The sequence below is a fragment of the Lacerta agilis genome, chromosome 12, assembly GCF_009819535.1.
Source record: "Lacerta agilis isolate rLacAgi1 chromosome 12, rLacAgi1.pri, whole genome shotgun sequence".
NCBI lineage: Eukaryota > Metazoa > Chordata > Lepidosauria > Squamata > Lacertidae > Lacerta > Lacerta agilis.
In genome coordinates, this window is record NC_046323.1 from 23,670,982 (window position 1) to 23,690,230 (window position 19,249).

At 39.5% G+C, this 19,249-nt stretch overlaps 1 protein-coding gene across 1 annotated transcript in view; it reads right to left on the bottom strand.

Moving 5' to 3' along the window:
* The window catches only part of DNAH11 (dynein axonemal heavy chain 11), a 139,684-nt gene that overhangs the window by 51,112 nt on the left and 69,323 nt on the right, over positions 1–19,249 (bottom strand). The window contains exons 47-55 of the mRNA XM_033166182.1: positions 16,298–16,463; positions 15,873–15,975; positions 14,462–14,701; positions 12,926–13,087; positions 10,820–11,013; positions 9,965–10,127; positions 8,792–8,915; positions 7,577–7,719; positions 5,817–5,978 (exon numbers count right to left, since the gene is read on the bottom strand). Coding sequence (XP_033022073.1) covers positions 5,817–5,978; positions 7,577–7,719; positions 8,792–8,915; positions 9,965–10,127; positions 10,820–11,013; positions 12,926–13,087; positions 14,462–14,701; positions 15,873–15,975; positions 16,298–16,463 — 1,457 coding nt within the window. The remainder of the gene's footprint in view (positions 1–5,816; positions 5,979–7,576; positions 7,720–8,791; positions 8,916–9,964; positions 10,128–10,819; positions 11,014–12,925; positions 13,088–14,461; positions 14,702–15,872; positions 15,976–16,297; positions 16,464–19,249) is intronic.

A 19,249-nucleotide genomic window follows, 5' to 3' on the forward strand; every position in this document is an offset into this window, starting at 1 on the left:
TGTTGTCAAGCTTAACAAAATGGCACAGCATGGGAGGCATGCTGGGCCAGAGAGCAGCTGGTTGTAATTCACACTGTTTTTCAGAAAACCCTAATCGTTCTGAGCAGACCTCTTTGATGATTGGTCTTCCCTGCATTTTCAATTTGTCACTTTCTCTTATGATAAGGTCAGCAGTGACAGCACTTCCTGACATTAACAGCTGTGGCTTCTAAAAGGGTCATTGTGGAACTACTAATTGCAGTAATTTCATTAGCATAAATTATTTATTCTGCCGTTCATTTATCTCCAAGGTTTTGGTGGTGTTTTGTTCAATACCACACCTTATTCCCCCCTCCCCCCCCCCACTGTATCAGCTCCATCAGGCAGCAAGGCAAACAATATGATTAATGCTAATTTGACCCTTAAAAAAAAGAATTATGCAAATTGACCATTTTTATTTAACTCTGAAGGATTAAACAGCAGTAAACCAATAACCAACACAAATTTCTTCTAAATAAAATGTTTTAAAATGTTCCCAGTGACAACTAGGAAATCTTTTAAGGTCTGTTTCTCAAACATATACACACAGACAAGCCCTGATCTAGCATACGATTAGAAATAAATTTCCATGCATTGATATCCCTTTTAAAACATGTTACCATACACATAAAAGGATGAAGTATGGAGCAGGAAAGCCCTGTAGCCAGCACCAGTTGCCATGTCTGCAGTAGGCTTTAGCAACCAGGATGCATTGCTACACAGGTGGTTGCTGCCGTCTGATAATTAGCTGTTTAGGTTTGTTTTGAGGTACTGATTCCAGGTGCCCTTCTTCTTCCCTGGCCAGTGATTGGATTAACTGAATTTAATTTTGTTCCATGTTTCCGTCATACAAGAATATGGTATGTAAACTTGTTGTTTAATTTGTGTGTTATGTTACTTAGTTTGTATAAGTATTATGTTACATCATGTTTTTTTAATTTAGAGTATGCACGGCTGACGAAGCCCGGTTGGGCGCAACAAGGTATTATCCCGGAATCCTTGTCGTGCCATACCTTCAAGTTTTCCATCTGATCCGATATCTACATACAAGGAACGTTAGAATCCTCAAAGCAGCGATATGTGGAACATTAAGCATACCATATTGTGGTTATTGCCAATATGCCAATTTAGGAACCGAATGGACTTTATCTCCTGACCATCCATTGGACTTTAATTTCTCGATATGTTCTGTTTGCATGCTGTGTTGGTCAATGGAATTACCAGTACACTTTGTGAGATATTATATACTGAATTGTGTTTGAAATAGAAGTTACATAGTCAAAAGCAGCAGCAATCACCTGGCAGAGAAGATCACCAGAGGCAGTAGTGGTATGTATGGCAGCTCATTGTTATGAACTGAGGCCAAATGGTTTTCCTTTGGACTTTTATCACAGGGAGGAGTTCCACAAAGGCAGGCATCACCACTCTACATGTGGAGTTCCTCCCAGTTCTGATGTAAATTTGCATGCCGACTCACATGGGAGCTCCATGTGTACATTTTTCATGTAGGCAGCAACACTGTCCAAGAATCCCATGCGAAATGCAAACTTGGCTGCGACATCTCATTTTGATTGATTATTTCATTCTCCCAAACTTCCAGCCTGCCTTGATTTATTTATTTATTTATTTATTTAACAGTGTCTCATTCAATGCAATTACTATAGCTTTGTAAATCATGGGGTTGGGTCAATTAGAAGTTGACTCTAGGTTCTACTAATGAATTTAATTACATATCTTGAATTTGTTGTTACAAGTTTACTGGATAATGCAGCTCATGCACACTAATGACCATTATATGTGGTCAACTGTCCTTTAAACAAATGGAAATAAAAGGTTTCCCCTAGATATCTAAAATCAGTGTGGAGTAGATAAATTGTAAAATAAGAGAGAAAGCCACTCTACACCCATCAATCTTCAGCTGATTGAATACACTAGAGAAAGGGAGCAGGAATTTATTTTTATTTTTTTGCAAGGAGGTTACGTATCATTTTTTTAATGTGTTATCTAATAACCCTCATGCATAGTATCTTTTGATTTTGATTATGCCACTCTTTCATCTCATCCCTCTTTTTTAAGGACATTTAGTTCCTCAAATCAAGGCACAGAGTAGAGCTTTACACCTCCCCATTATTTCTCCCACTACCTGTTACGCCTGTCACTATGTTGAGCATAATGCTCCTGTTCCTTCTTTTAGCCTTTGAGTGCTGTTGTTGACTGGAGGCTAAAAACAAATGGGCAAAACCCAGACTCCACGTGCACTTGGGTTAGTGGTGCTGTTCTACCCTCACCTGTGGAATACCCCCGTTCCCAAAGGCACCTTCTTTATTATATTTTCAAGAGCAGGTGAAGACTTTTCTTCTTCTTCCAGGCCTTTTAAAAATCTGTGCTTTTAAGTGTTCTGAACCACTGTTTATGTGCCATATATTTCTAGTTGCCTGCTTTTATTCTTCCCTTTGCTGAATTTTATGCTACTAAATTTTAAGTTGTATGTTACCATTTTAATTGTGGCATGCCCAAAGAAGTGTGTCATAGAGTAGCCTCATTATTATTATTTTATTTACTATATTTAACATATATAATAGGTACATTATTAAAATAGGATGCAACACTGCCTGCAGGTTAATTGAACAGACGCTACACTTCACAAAACCCTTAGAACTGCAAAAGCAGTTTTGTGCAAGCTTTGAGGAGTCAGCTTCTCTCTCTCTTTCTCTGTCTACCCTAAAATACTAAAGACAAGAACAATTTAAGAATTGGAAAAACATGGCTTCCCTTCAGCAAAACCATATATTGGGGTTTTGCTGTACATCTCAATTCCTTGTACAGGAATTATCTTTGTAGGCCCCAATTAACATTTTTGTTGTTGCTGCTGCCATATTCATCCAGGACCTCTCTCATTCAGTTCGTGCCATGCAGGCAGTTTCTCAAAAAAGTGATTGTTTTGGTACTCAAAACATCAGTCTAGTTCCACCTAGCTACTCAAGCCACTAGCACATCCCTTGCCCTGAACCACAAAATAGGTAATTTGTTCTGTCAGTGCAAGTTTTCCTGCACTGAAACGAATAGAATTATGTAGTGACAATAAGATATAAAAACAATGCTGGCTGCCAATTTGTGCTTTCGGAGGGGGCAGGATTTACAATAAGGTATGGAGATGGGTCTGCAAAACATAGGGAGAGTGTGAATTTTTTTTGGGGGGGGGGAACTTGGTGAGGGGTTTAAACTCTGATGGAAAGGTTAATAAAAATGATGGAACATAGAATAATTTTAATTTCCATCTAGATGTCCATAGCCGATTGTATCATAAAGCTTAATAATTTAAGAGCAATTCCTAATTAAAATCTAAACTGAAGTGACACTCCACGTTGGCTAAATTATTGGTATAATATCCACTGTTTTTAAAGTATGTATTTCCCCCTTTAATCAATGAGGAGTGCTTCGTAATTTTATTCTCATTCTTACACTCAGAAAGGCAATAGGTTCTAGCAACAAATTTATTCAATACACCGACGCAATAGTGTTTTGTTCAGTAAGGGTTCCTGAACATCTCTCTTGAGTTAGGAACCCACTAGGCTGCACCACCAGTAAGTATGTCACTGGATCATTAACTTCAGTGGATGTAAAATGGCATGTGCAGAATAACATCTGTAGGAGGTGCCATGACTTTCCTCTTAACTGCTACGGTTGCACTAGCTCTGATCCAATATTATAATGGTGCACACCATTGCATGTGCAGGGATTACTATGTACAGTATTTACCTTTGATTTCTAGCATTAATAATTGCAGTAACTAACTTCTGCTAGGTTTACCAGGGCAATCTTCAGCGACAACATTGACCAGTATTCATTGTAGGTAGCTCTTAAAATATTCAGTTTCTTTCCTAAAATTCGTTTTATTTTGAAGCATTGCTAAGAGGGAGAGGTTAAGTCTGGCATATTTTCTTTTTAAAAGGAATATGTAAACATATATATGTTGATAAGCATCCAGAGTTTCACATACTGGGGGGAGGGGAACCCACATAGAATAAAAGTAAAGCTTTGGGAAGCCCAGAAACTTAAATGTACTCAGAAACTGAACGCACCACAAGAAATGACAGCTCTAAATTTCTGAACAACTGCACTAATACTCTCACTGCCCTGAACAGAAAATAAAGACAAGTCTCTATATGGCCAGTAGATGTCATTGGTCACTCTTTGTAATATCAGAAAAACTGTTTCATAGCTCAGTACTGGCAGCAGAAGAGGTAAAGGAATTAAAACTAAATTTCACACCCCAGCCCTCCTTTTTACTGTTTTCAAATCATTTAGTATTATTACATTTAGATGAAATGGAAGTTTGTTTTTTTAAGTATCATTTCTCAGCAAGAAACCCTGACCACTGAAATGGGTTTCTTGCTGATGTTAAGTAAATATATTTACCGAGCATAGATCAGTTTATGCATTTCCAGAAACATAGCATGGATTTATAATTGCTGTTAAGACCAGACCTTTAATGGCTGCCTTTGTTAACATTGCAACAGTGTCTTCCTGCCACAAAATTCTCTTTTCTAGGACAGGAAAGCAATGCACTACTGAGAACTGATGCACGCAGCCCTCTTGAAATTCTATACTTCCCATCGTTACAAATTCCTTACATAACTTGATAGCATCACAGCAAACAGATACCAATGCTACTCAACACTCACTGCTATATCAAACTAAAACACTGGAATAATAGCCAAAACAAAGGTCTAGTTTTATTTTGCTTTCCTTCCTTAAAAATATTTATGGAAGAAAATTCTGATTCATTTCTAGAGTGCTGCTTTTTCAAGTTTTTGAACTATACAGTAGAAATGCCTTCTATGGCAGGAACCGAATCTTCTTTTACATCAATCTCTGTCATCAGCACCAATATTGATGTCAGGTCATTAATATCTGGCCTTCCTCAATGGTTAATCACCTTGATGCAAATCTTAACCTTCCCTGAACTTCCCATTCCTGGTCAAAGGTGATCCAGGGAGGAAGTCAAATGATGAACATAACAAAACACCTTGTAGAGCTGGAGGACAATGTTTTATGAGCATTTCTCCATCTGGCTCTTTATCACCCTCAAGAGAAAGCTGTTGTGTGGGGAGAACTAAAGAGGAAAATGAAGCTGAATGATTGATAAACTTTCGTTATAACATACAGTATTCAGTTCTGACTTCCATTTTTTTTTAGATTGTAGTTATTTAAGAATAATCCCAGTGTTATTTCTTCCCTAGTTACATCTTGCAAAAATCTGCAAGAAAAGAGAAGACAAAATGTTGTCAACTTAGATGCCCTTTTAAAGGGAGACTCGAGTTCTCATATTTTCAAAGCTGGCTGAATTTTTTGCACAGCTCTCTACCTTTAGAGAACCTTAGAAAGTGGGGTGGGGGGAGGTCAGAATTAAATCACTGCAGGGTTGCAATGTTCAACTCCTTCTATTTTCAGGTATTCAAGTGCAATTGTTTAATTTTACACACACATGCACAAAAAGCTTAAAGCCCCTGAATTGGGAAAGTTCAATTTCAGGGAGATCTCTAATAGTTCATGTAAAGATGTTAGGATCATTGTACATTTTGCCTTAAAAAAAATTCTTCCTATTTCAAACTGCCAAAATTGCGCTGAAGAAATTGGCTGCACAGTATTAGATAACCGCCACGAACTCTGCAACCTTAAATGAAGACAAATATGTGAAGAAACGAAAAGGACCCCCCCCAGCTTGTCCATGACTGATCTTCCACAGAGCTGTGCTGCTGCTTTTGCATATGACTGACAAGTTTGAAACTCTGTACCTTAATCCCAGGCGCCTCCTCAATGAACCTCCTGCTGACGGACTGCAGGGCCTCCTGCGGCCACTCATGAAACCAGTCAATAGCTGTGCAGTTAACTATGGCTGGGAACTTCCGAGCTCTAACTCTCAGTGTGGAACCGACAGGAGAAAAACACAGAATGATCTGTACAGATGAGAAGGAAGGAGGGGAAAAAAGAAAGAATGAAATATATTACATGGCGATCAAAGAGAGAGGAACTCAGTCAACTGCGGTGGCGGCGAGCCACTGCAATCAGGCTCACAAATGAAAATGCAATCTACCCAGCAGCTAATGAATTTAGGCAAATTAGGATTTTACACCCAAAAAACCCCAATGTTTTATTCACTTGCACTGTGCTTGGTGCTTCACCAAATAACTTCCCACTTGTGGGTTACCTCCCCACCTAGGTCCAGTATCAGTTAATGAACTTCATATGTATTAATCAACAAAGGAAAACCCTAACAATCATATTCAGTCAACAGAGCAATCAATTTGGCATAATACTACTTCCTGGGTTTCTGATCCTGTGTAGGGTCAGTGTGATCCAAATTATTTAAAGAAACAAATATATTCCTATTTGGGTGAGTTTTTGGTTTTGATGCAATATATCACTGCCATCCTCGAGATTTTCCTAATAGGAACCTTTTTTTTCTAATAGATTTTTCTAATAAGAACTAGACAGATGCCCATATATTTTAAAATAATCCGGTTAAATTATGCTTTGCTGTGCCTCACATCCTAGACACTTTGAAGAAAGTCCAACAGATTTAAATAGAAATTAGCACCCAGTAACTGAAGTCCTAAGTCACAACAGACATTCTCCCCTTCTATCAGTACATGTTGTCTTCCAGATGTTTTAACTAATATCTTCTGCAACACACAGTCTCTACTTTAAAGTCTGAATAGATACTTCCTATAGCTGACTCTGGAAGTACTAATTTTGCACAGTGGGACACCTGCAAAGCAGTAGCAATGCAATGCACATTCTGAAAGCAGTTTCTAAAAAGCTGTTAAAAATAATGAAGTCATGAGTGAAATTAGAGGATCGAAGACAATGGAAGGAAGGAGTTTCAGAAGAGATATATGCTACTATCTACACCCCTCCTCCAAAAAGCAGTAGCTAGAGCCAAACATTTTGAGAGCCAAAATTTCCTCCATATAAAACATAAAAACCAAACAGTCTACTTGAAGCAATGTGTGATATGGAACAGTTGTCCAAAGTAAGGCATAGACCAATTTCAATTGGAAAAAAAGTTTTGACTGTCATGTTAGTGTCTTTATTTTGCTCCATACTGTCGACATTAACCTCACCCCAAGAGCTCTTAAAAATGCAGCCAGGAAACAGTTCTATAATATACAGCAGGTGGAGAATGCTGTCTTTACTATCATAGAGTACTGTGCACACGTCAATAATTTCTGGCCACCAGAGTTCAAGAAAGTGGTGGACAAACTAGAGAACAATATGGCAACATATATCTAGAAATCATAGCTTATGGAAGATATCAAAGACATTGGGAATATTTATCCCTCGATGGGCGCAGGCAAAATGTGACACAGAAAACTTAAATCTTGAAAACAACGGGTTCTGAATTTGCTAGTCACTAAACATAGAGGAAAGGAAAAAGGCCTTGTACGGTGTTGTAATATCTATGGCGTTCATATACCTAGTATTTAGCTGTTCATCACTAGTTAAAAATAAGTCCAGTATTCTTATTTATAACCCCCGATCCATTGTTTCTTACTTTTAGCTGCAGTCGTACTCTATCTAAAAAGAATCTCCAGCAATTTTCTCTACTGTCAATAACACCAAGTCCCCGTATCTCACTCCTAATTCCTGCAATTATACCATCCATATCTTCATCACTGAATAGATCTGGAACTTCTCCTACAATAAAATAAAAGGGGGGGGTGAGGAAGTACCCATAATTACAAAATGAACACAACCGAATTACAAGTTTCATTATGTTTTGCTCTTTTGGCTATAAACCTAGAAACACTTTTTTATTTCGGCTGACTCTGGTAACAAGTAAGTGTCTGAGAAATGACATTAGCTATTTTCTACAATTTTGTCCACCTTGTGATCTTTAACATAAGGCAGTTCAAAAATTAAAAAATGCTGTCACAAATCTTGTATATTTAATAACAATTCCCTTGCTACAAACATAAACAGCTCCAATCTAGACCATTTTGTTTTGGAAAATGTGCCTTACAAAACTACAGGTTAGGACAGGCATCCCCAACCTGCAGCCCTCCAGATGTTTTAGCCTACAACTCCCATGATCCCTAGCTAACAGGACTAGTGGTCAGGGATGATGGGAATTGTAGTTGAAAACATCTGGAGGGCTGAAGGTTGAGGATGCCTGGGCTAGGACATCATCATTCCTCCCAAATAGGGTTTCTGTAATGTCTCTAATATTAGTATAAAATTTGCCTCTCTTAACAGGAAGAATATGTTGATGATATTATTATTATTATTATTATTAGTATTATTATTATTATTTAACAACAACAACAACAACATACCACCTTATATCTGAAGGTCTCAGGGCGATTCACAGAATATGCTTAACCTAACTAAAATGCTCTCATTTAAATCATTGCGACTTTACCACTATTGATCAAAGTACATGTAAAAACTACACTATCCCACTTTCTGGCATGATGGAGTCAATCCATTCAATCAGTGTAAGTGAATCAATTTAAAAGAAACACCTACAAATGGAACTTGCACCTATACATTCCATGACCTTGATATTAGCTTCTGAAGAGCAACATTGTTTTTAAGCAAAGTAGGCACAATACCCTACTTAGCTGGGTTAATACACTTTTCCCCAAAGGACATCCTAGCCATACAGGAAAGCATCTCAAAGACAAATAATCTCCTTTTTAAAGTTCATTGAAACGGCAAATAATTTGTCATTGGGAGGATCTTTCAAGAAATGTGTAGGTCTAATCACCTGATGCCAACAAGTCATTAATCAGCACAAGAAAGCGTTCATCTGGAACTTGAGCATCTGTCAGCAAAAACACAGTGGGAATGTTCTTGGCTCCCGTCTTTATATACAGATTGGCAAGATCTACCTGTAAGGAAAGTAGGCAATCATTCATGTTACAATAAAACGTTGAAACAAAAATGGGTGGCACGGTAACCAGTGTGAAAATACATGCCACTTGAGAGCTACTCGCTGCTGTTTAGCATCTTTGCTTCATTTACATGGCGCGTCCTTTTACAGAGGATTATATTTAAAAACAAGCAAACAAACCCAGATGTGTTTTAAGATACCAGGTGAAGAGAACTGTGGTTTGATAAGTTTGCGAGGAAAAAGGGGAAACAAGTAGAAATCAATGAAAGAAAATATTTCCCCTATTATTCAGAAAATTGTTACAGTGGTACCTCTGGTTGCGAACATGATCCGTTCTGGGGTGCCATTCGCACTCTGAAAATTCCGCAACCAGAGAGGCACTATTGCGCATACGCAAAGCACAATAGAGCGCTTCTGCACATGTGCAAACTGTGCAGAATGATTCTGCACGCGCAGCGAAACCTAGAAGTAAACACTTCCGGGTTTGCCGCATTCTTAACCTGAAAAAACGCAACATGAAGCGTTCACAAGAAGAGGTATGACTGTTCTGCCAAACAAACCAGCATCAAGAACACTTCAATCGTATTAATAATGCCTGTTCCATGGTTGGAAGTATTTCACTGCATACTGATTTTATTTTCAGGAGAAATATCAAAATGAATTCACGAAGAAGAAAAATGCAGAGCTAGGTACACAATTCAGGTTATTTGAGCAACTGCTTAGGGTCACAAGACATCTTTGCAACGGTGCCTATTAAATATTCTCCAGGCTGTCAGGCAGACCTTATTAACATAATCAGATCCCACGCAGTTCAGCAAGTTCCCCAGCCACATAGGTGGGGTTCATCGCATGGGTCTCTCTCATGGAATTTGTATTCCTGTCAAGGCGGGAGTCGGTCAGCAATAACTCACGAAGTGCCAATGAAGTTAACTCTTTATTTAAAGAAACAAAACAGCTCAGGCCAAGAGATCACAGCAACTCTTCTAAATAGCCTACTTTCAAGCCTAGCAATTCTGAGGGCAATTATGTAATAATTGTTGTTTTTACCCTGAGGTCTTGAATTGTGTAGTCTTTCTTCAGTGTAATCTGAAACACTTCAAGAGATCCAATATAGGCGGCCAGTCTTGATAAGCTTTGTTTTCCACTGCCACCCACTCCAATCAAAAGCGCATAGCCACGAGAGGACTGCAAGATTCGGCTAATGCGACATCTGATGATGGAAAAGGAGCAACATGACTAATGGCCACAGAAGAGTTATCTTATCTGTAATTTTTTAAAATATTTCTAAAGCACACTTCATCTGATGCATTTTTTAGGGGGGGTGTATAATAAATGTAGAAATTAATTTAAAATACATACATTCGAACAATTTATAGACTCAGAAGCAACAAAGGACTATAAAATTTAAAGCAGGCTGAGGCAATATAACCCTTAGAGTGCCACACACACACACACACACAAACTGGAGGGGGGGAGAAAGAGAGAGAGAGAGAGAGAGAGAGAGAGAGAGAGAGAGAGAGAAACTGGTGCAAAGGAGATTGTAATTGTGCAACCAGCTGTACCTTTATGGAGAGGGAATTTTGAAGCTACGGCACCACTGCAGAAAACAGTTCTATTAACCGTATACTACACCAACTGTCCTACATGAAAGTGGTGCAGTAGCAGCATTTTGTGGCTTTCTCCTTGATATTCTACATGCAAAAATGGCTAATTCCAAGCTAGAATTTACAAGTTGTATGCCATAATTTTGTTCTGATTTAACCTACTTTCTAGCAAATTTATAGTCTGTAGTGTTAATGTTTTATGTAAACCACATACAATTTTTTTAATAGTATGAAGCAGTAATAAAAATAAATAAATGAACTATGCTAAATTCAGGCCATAGTTAAGACATTTACTTACACGTGTTGTATAGCATCCTCAAATAAGACTAAGTTCATAGATGCATTCAGTTCATTGTAGTTCTCAAGAGCCTCCACAAGGATATTTCTTAGTCCTTCCCAATCCTTGACAGGCATATAGTTAGGCTCTGATACGCCATTTGCAAAATGACAGTAAATAAGTGGTTGCTGGAGAAGAATGTGATCGTCCAGATCCTATTAAGTTGGCAACATAACATCAAAAGGAGAGACTGAAACACAGGGATATACACAACTTGGAAATGCATTGCTATTTACCCTACCTTAAATGTGCAGAGAATGCCCTACATACTGCCAAGACCAGAGGTTGTTACTCAGCATAATAAATAAATAAATAAAATGTGTCAGTGTATTGATAGCATCTGTCAGGGAGCTGTCCCCGGCTCAGCGCAGGGTGGTGGAAGGACTCTCGGGCTGCTACAGAGAGCCTCAGCCCCACCTGACCAGTAGCACCTCCTCGTCCAGCGGAGGGAGCAGCGAGGTCTCCAGTGGGGAGGGGCAGGCAGCTCAGGAGCTCGAGAGCCGAGGCTCTGGGGATGTTGGAGAGACCCTGCACTCAGCGGGCGAGGAGGGAGATACGCTACTTCTGTCGCCCCAAGTACGCAGAGGGGTGAAACGAAAAGAGGGGAGGCAGAGATTTTGTATACTGAAACTCTTATGTTGGGGTCAGAACCGGAAGGGGCCACTCCCGGATTCTGCAGACGGTTGATACAGACATGAACTTTTTAGCTCTGCACTGTACATAGTATGCACAATAAAACTACTAAAGAAACGGTTGGAGTTGTGCCTGGTTTCTCATGAGCAACCATCCAAGGACCTTACAGCACCCAACACCAAAATCCTGGGTGACCTATCCCAGTGGTTTCATGTAGCTGTTAAGAAGGATCGGAAACAAGATGGAACCCTGCAGGGCCTGAAAAGCCAATGGCCAAGGGGTTGAACAAAAGTTGTGAGATAAATTCAGTCATCTCTTGAGTATAATAAATGGATTCAATGCCCACTAACATAGAATCCAGATTCAAGATAACCTTAACAAGATTGGAGAACTGGGTGAAAACTAAACACAATGAATTTCAACAGAAAGAAATGTAAGGTTCTGCACTTAGGCAGGAATAATCAGATGCACATATATAGGATGGAGGGCGTCTGGCTTGATAAAAGTACATGTGAAAAGGATCTGGGGACCTTAGTAGACCACAAGCTTAACATGAATCAACAGTGGGATGCAGCAGCAAACAGGTAACAGAATTCTAAGCTGCATCAACAGAGGTATTGTGTCCAGATCAAGGGAAGTAATAGTACCACTTTATTTTCCATTATAAGTCTTCTTTGCTAAGTGCTCATTCAAGTTTCTTTTACTAAATCTTCTTCAGCTTGCTAGCGTCCATCATTTGTTTCTATCACCATTTCTAGCAAACTCATCCAGAGAGTTATATGCAGGCTATATGCAATTAAGTTATTTTTCCCTCATTCAGAACTGCCTTGAAATGTTATTTTTGCACAGCAATGTATGTGCATGTATAACAGATTGCTACTAAGAATATGCTGTTTTGTGTCATTGTTTTAAGGGCAAGATATATAAAAAGTTGAAAATATGGGTTGCTATACATCTAGAAACATCAGTGGCAAAAAAAGGAAGCAAAATTAGACATGCTATAAATAAGTTACTTTTTAGTTACTACAGCCATTATTTATTTAAATAAAAATAATTTATTGTATTTCTATTTTTTTTTTCTAATTAAAGAGAGTGCCACTGAAGTTTAGCTGCAGCCACACAGTTTGCACTATCAGTCTATCGGTCGGTTATCTTATTGCAGCATGGATCTGGGTTCTTAAATGAACCCCTATCAAACAAACACCTCACTACTGTGATTCCCCCCCCCCCCAATACTAAATTCTCTTCATCAATCTGACGTATAATTTTTTTCCTTCCTATGCTTCATTATTAGAAGGAAACGCAAAACAGCTTGTTATTTTGGCCATACTACTTTTTTTGGTAGGTTGACTTTAACCCAAAATAGTTTTCAAATTGGCAAACTTGTCACCAGCGCTGCAGTAGTAGGCAACCATTACCAGCCCAGAGCTTTACCTCAAAGAATCTGTGTGCAGTGTCTGCCAGCTTTTTATGAAATGAACTACAATCTTTTGCTTCCACCAGTTTATCTCCATAAACACGTGAAGATTCATGAAGCCACAAACGTACAAGGTCATTTGGATGCTTCAGACACTCCTGTTTAGCAAATAAAATTCCCTACAAATGAAACAGAAAGAACATGTTTATAATACTGGTAAAATACAATTACAGTGGTACCTCGGGTTAAGAACTTAATTCGTTCCGGATGTCCGTTCTTAACCTGAAACTGTTCTTAACCTGTGGTCCCACTTTAGCTAATGGGGCCTCCCACTGCCGCCGCACGATTTCTGTTCTCTTCCTGAAGCAAAGTTCTTAACCTGAGGTACTATTTCTGGGTTAGCGGAATCTGTACCCTGAAGCGTCTGTAACCTGAGGTACCACTGTACTGCAAGACACCGATCCCTGTATGGGATAGCTGCATATTCCTACATTATTTTTGTTTGAGATGATGGAAACTCTTTTTGTTTAGGGTAGCCATACGTGTGGAATTTCACGGACACACCCAGAACACTGCTTTCGGAAGAGGTGTCCAGGTGGAAATCAGCAAAATGTCCGGGAAAATCCAGATGTGCAGCAATGCGTGTTGGCAGTGCCGTTTTTGCTATCCATTTTTTGTGATTTTGCCCAAAAAGCTCATCCACTTTGGGCAAAAAAAAAAAAACATTAAAAGCTCATCCACTTTGCCCCCCCCCCCATGGGTGGTGGTGGGGAGAAATATGGCAACCCTATTTTTGCTGGAAATGCCCAATCACATAAAAAGAGGCAAGGCGGTATGCAGGTGAAGATATCTTTCCTCGTCTCATAGCTTGCCTACTCACTTCCCCCCACCCACCTATGCACTTTTCAGATCACCAAGCTTACTTCTGCTATCAAGAGTCTAGCAGAGATGAGGGAAGGAACACAGCTTAAGAGATGGCTTTTGTGGGGTGAGTCATAAAAGCTAGGAGGGTTCAGCTCCTTTCACCTGAGCACCCCTTTTGCTCTTCAAAATGAGTTCCTCGCCTGTGCACATCCCTGCATACACAATCAGGCTACCTCTAGGTATTTTAACAAACAAAACACAGACCTGGCACTGTCATGTATAGTTTGAGCCTCAACAGCAAGGCAAACTTAATTACAGACTCTCTTGTGCGCGTCAGCATTTGATACACATTCCAAAATGGATAAATCCTAACCTGTAATTCTGAGAAGTAAAAAAGAGTTTTCATGCAAATGGACTGCCTATGCAGATAGAATCTACTTTAAAAAACACCCCACGAAACACCAAAGTCCCATAAATTGGAATTGTAACTTTATTAACTACGGTAGCTTGAATTATTGCAAGCAAACGACAATTTAACACCATACACATGCATGTGCATATGTTAGGCCCAGAAAGTCCAAACTTGAGAGAGAAGCGCACATCACATTTATGTCTGTATCAATATCAGCATCTGTATCTAAAACACACACACACACACAAACACACATATACACACACACTCTACAAACCTGGAAGATGTTGGAGAGGTCTCGAAGGTTGAAAATATAATGAAATTTAATAGCTGTGGGGAGAAAGTTCTGAACCATTGTCTGGTGGAGCCATATTGCTGCTTGGATGGTGGCAGCTGCGTGTTTCAACACGGATGGATTAAACCCATGCTGCTGAAAGTGGAAATCAAGGATCTTGCTATAGATGGTGCTTAGAGCATCAGTAGATGGGAAGTTCATTGCAAACACTGCAAAGTGTCTCTAAAACATGAAGAAAATGCTTGCTTTAGGTACTTATCAATGATAAATTATGTACATATTTGTGAATAACTGAAGATGTGAATAAACATAGGGCATAACTTAGGTTAGCAAAGGGTATAACTATTAATTTGGCACAAGTATCCTCGTGCTATTTATTTTTCAGATCAAAAGCTATTGTCAAGGAGCAAGTTTTAAGAGCTGTTCTTCTCCACACAAGCATCCATATACAGGAAGAAAGAATTTACCGCCAAGGCTTCACTAAATGAGAATCCTTGAAAGACCACAAAAGACTTTTTGTCTCTGGTGGTTGTAAAGCTTGTTTGTCCAATCACTTTCTACAAAATATTGCTCTAGTCTAGTCCCTAAATCTCTGTAAGTAATGCAAGGAACTAGAAATAGCTTATCTCTCAACAGGAACAGCTCGCATTGGGCTCTCCATGACTCCCCTAAACAGCGTTTCAAGTCCTCCACTTCTTCCTGGATTGGGAATTTCGTGCACACAGGTGCACAACCTGGACCCACTCCTCCGTTAGAGTTCCCTAGTTTATGAGTCTGGTACAACAGAATCCAACCAGAATAAAACGAAAAAGGCACAATGCAACTGCTTTTTACAGCTACCCTGGAAAGCTCTCTGTGAATAGGAGAAAGCCATCACGAAAATGCTATAGGATAGAAAGGCTATGTGTTACATCCAGGACCCATGCTCTTTCCTAGGATTCAAAAGGCATGATATGCAGATTGGGAGCTGAAAGGAGTTATTAACAGAGTTTGTGATGCACTGAAAGAAAGTCCATTTGGTGTCTGCAGCACAACATTTAATAGTATCCCAAAGAACTTGCCCTGTAGTGCTTGGCTACAATTTCTAGGCCTTGTTTATGTCGCAATTATGTGGTGATGAAGCAGATTTGTTCCTGATATGTGTTTCAAACATACTCCAGCCCAAGGAAATGTGGCAGGTTCACATGGAATAGCATGTCCTCTGTCACAGATCTTAGCAAAACATTGAGTTGCACGATAAGTCAACTCTACTCCAAACCACAATCCGTATTTTGTGAATGCGGTACAAAGATCTTGTCTAAATAATCTGTCAAGGCTTCAGTAATGAGAATCTCTAAGTATACACTTTAAACTAGTCGTATTGCTGTTTCTATGAATCAATTTGCAACCTTACCTGAAGTCGCGGGTTGATGGTGAAGCTGCCAACCGTTGGATTCATGCAAGCAACATACTGACAATTATGAATTTCTTTTACAGTTAATGCCTGTCTATCATACCTGAGGCAGAAAAAATATTTAAACATCTAGAATTAATTTATCAATTATTATAGATGACACCACAATGATGATGACACAGAACTCATTTACACAGATATCAGATAGGTTGACCATTCAGCTTGCATTAAAATGTAAACAAAGATATAAAGGACAAATCTGAGCAAGCAGTAGGACAATTATCAATTATCCAAATGTGGAAAATCTAAAAGAATTCTTATCAGTTGTTTCAAACTTGCACTAACCATTTTTTTCAGCAGAATTACTTGTTCGTTCATAAATTACACAAGTCTGACTTAACATCAAAATGGAAAGAGTCACTTACCAATGTCCATAATCTATATGTTGCCGAATCAGTGTGTGAGGCTGAACTGTTCCATAAGCATCCACTTCTGGCATGTTCATATCATCAATAAAGTAAACCAGTTTCTTGTTTCCTACCGGACCAAATTTACGCCCCGCTTTTTTCTCCAATGGTTTTTCAAGAATCTCTGAAATGGATTATGCTACATGACTACTGGGTGAAATACTGCAGAGGCTAGTTAACTAGACAACATACAAATAAGAGACAGAAATCTATAAAAGGTATACAGTGCAGGGACTCAAATTCAGCTCCAAATCAAAGCAGAAGCCGCGTTTGTTACAGCAGTGCATTTAACTTTTTCCACTCTATTGGTGATGTGAAAAGGATCCTTCTCACTTTGTAGTGCTGAGTATCATGGGCATAGTAAGCCCATAAGGGCTACTCATTATGCTGGCGTTTCTGGAAAAGACAGAGCTTGCCAAATCTGGACCATTTGTTGGAAACAGTATTGACCTATGGTGTTAGGCACAAGTGATTCTTCAAACCACACTGGCTAAGTTCAGGCTTAATACTGATAAGAGTTTAAGGAATGGAAGCAGATTGCATGATGGTACTGTCGAGGGACTGGCTCCGCCAGCAAGCAAGGAGTTGCCGGGGCTTTTGGAGTATCGCCAGCTCCCGCCTCCGTTGCTTAGCAACTCCTCCTCGTCCAGTAGAGAGACCAGCAGTTCTTCCAGTGGGGAGGGGGAGAGAAGTTTAGAGAGCAGGAGTCAGGGCTTTGATAAGATCTCAAAGCCCTTGAATCAACCTGAGGCGGGAAAAGAGGCTCCACTTCCGTCTCCCCACTTGCGGAGGGGGGAAAGACGTAGGGGGGGAAGGCGGGGGTTTCGTGTTCCGCGCCTTTTATGCTGGGGAAGGAACCGGTAGGGGCCATTCCCAGACTCTGCCGAAGGATGAGCTGAACGTGCTTTCTGTTGCTGCACTGTAAATATTTATTGCACAATAAAGAAACTTAGTTTAGAAGCCTTCCTGCATCAGCCTGGTTACTCATGAGCAGCCGCTGAAAACCCATATAGGTGCATATGCACTTTTATAACTATTCCCCTCCCATCCCCTGCCTGCCTTTGTTACAGGGTCACATGTGCCCACTGGCAACCTGGGTTAAATGCCCTCCTAAACAAGGCATTCTACAGTAACAAATGTAATTACTAGCCTTTGTTGTTTTCTCGCTGTGAAGTAGCATTCATTATTAAAGTTACTTATAACTGGTTATTAATCACTTTAAAGCATGATCCACTAACTTCCCAGCACTAACATGGGAAGCTTTGCTGTACTCCGACCTGCGCTCATATTTTTTAGAGTCCTAGGCAAGCCCTTCCAGAGTAGCAGGTATTGGGTGGTTTCTATCTTGGAATGAACCAGGTTTTAAGAAAAAATAATAATCTTTTGCATATTAACGTTTAATCCTGCCTGTTCGCTTTGAAATACAAGCAGACGCTAATGAAAGAACTGTGAAATATATTTATTTGTTAACTATTTCCTGAGAAAACCGCAGCAAGTACTTTATTAACTATTTCTCTTAAAGACTGTTAAACTTTAATGCCTTTCTCCTTCCCCCTTTTTCCCTCTCTCTTACACAAATGCCATAAATATAGCAGAAAATGATATTTGAATGCAAACACAAAAGCAAGTTGGGGGGGGGGGAATGCAACCTTTGTGTGGAGCATTTCATAAGCTCTGTTAACAGTTATCATTGTTCCAATACTAAGGCTGGGTACACAATGTTTTAATACATATTGCGCTGCAATAATCTTATTAAAACAGCAGGCAAACCAACAGAGTAATACTGAACTTTCTGGCATGTTTTAATGCCTTAAGGCTTGAATTATAGTTCTCGAAAATGGCATTAACTAGTTGATGTTGCTTGCTGCTGTAATGCTTTTTTGGCTGTGATATGTGATATGAGGTATAAGATATTTGAGAAGCACTCTAAATTTATCCATGAAATGTGTGGGAGTGTAAAATATACCATATCCGTGTCAATAAAATGCAATCTTAACTTTCTGAAATAAAAACTTTGCATTCATCACTAAGAGGATCTGTTGCAGGGGGAGGGGGAAGGCATGCAATTGCATATATGTTTTCAGTTTCATTAACAGGCGTGAACAAGTTGAATACAGTGGTGCCCCGCTAGACGAATGCCTCGCTAGACGAAAAACTCGCTAGACGAACGGCATTCGTCTAGCGGAAGCTGCCCCGCAAGACGAAAAAGTCAATGGGGCTGCTTCGCAAAACGTAATTTATTTATTTATTTTTAGCGCGAAAACCTCCGCACTCCATTGCCGCTTCGCTAGACGAAAAATTCGCTCTACGAAAAAACTCGTAGAACGAATTATTTTTGTCTAGCGGGGCACCACTGTATATCCAAATGAATCTAACCTGTCCAAAGAAAGTGTGGGTACAATTTAGCTGTACAGCGTCCGGTGTTGGAAAGGAATCACGTGTAGTAGTGCCATTCCCTACTCCCAGACGTCCCTGGCAACCATATATTTAACAATTAAATACCTTTAGGTACCAGGCAAAAACGTTTCTCTATAACCAGGCCTTTAGGCTGATTAACATTCTATGGCCTTTCAAAAGTGTTTGTGGGAAGGGGAGTTACTGGTTTGTTTCTGTTCTCGTTTCATTATGTATTTTGTGTTCTCACGTTGTATTATCACGTTGTGAACCACCCCGTGATCTTAGCATGAAGGGCAGTATACAAAATTAACAAATAGTAACAATAATAATGACAACCAGAACAGCCACTTGCTGGTGGCAAATGCAGGAGACACACAGGAAGCCAGCATATGCCCACTGCTGTGTCCCCCCACTGTTTGGGGGCTGAATCAGGGACCAAAATGGGCATGATTTGGTTGTTCTGAGTAATCCGTTTTTATTAATTCATGTTGTAATACTCCCTTTCTTTTCATT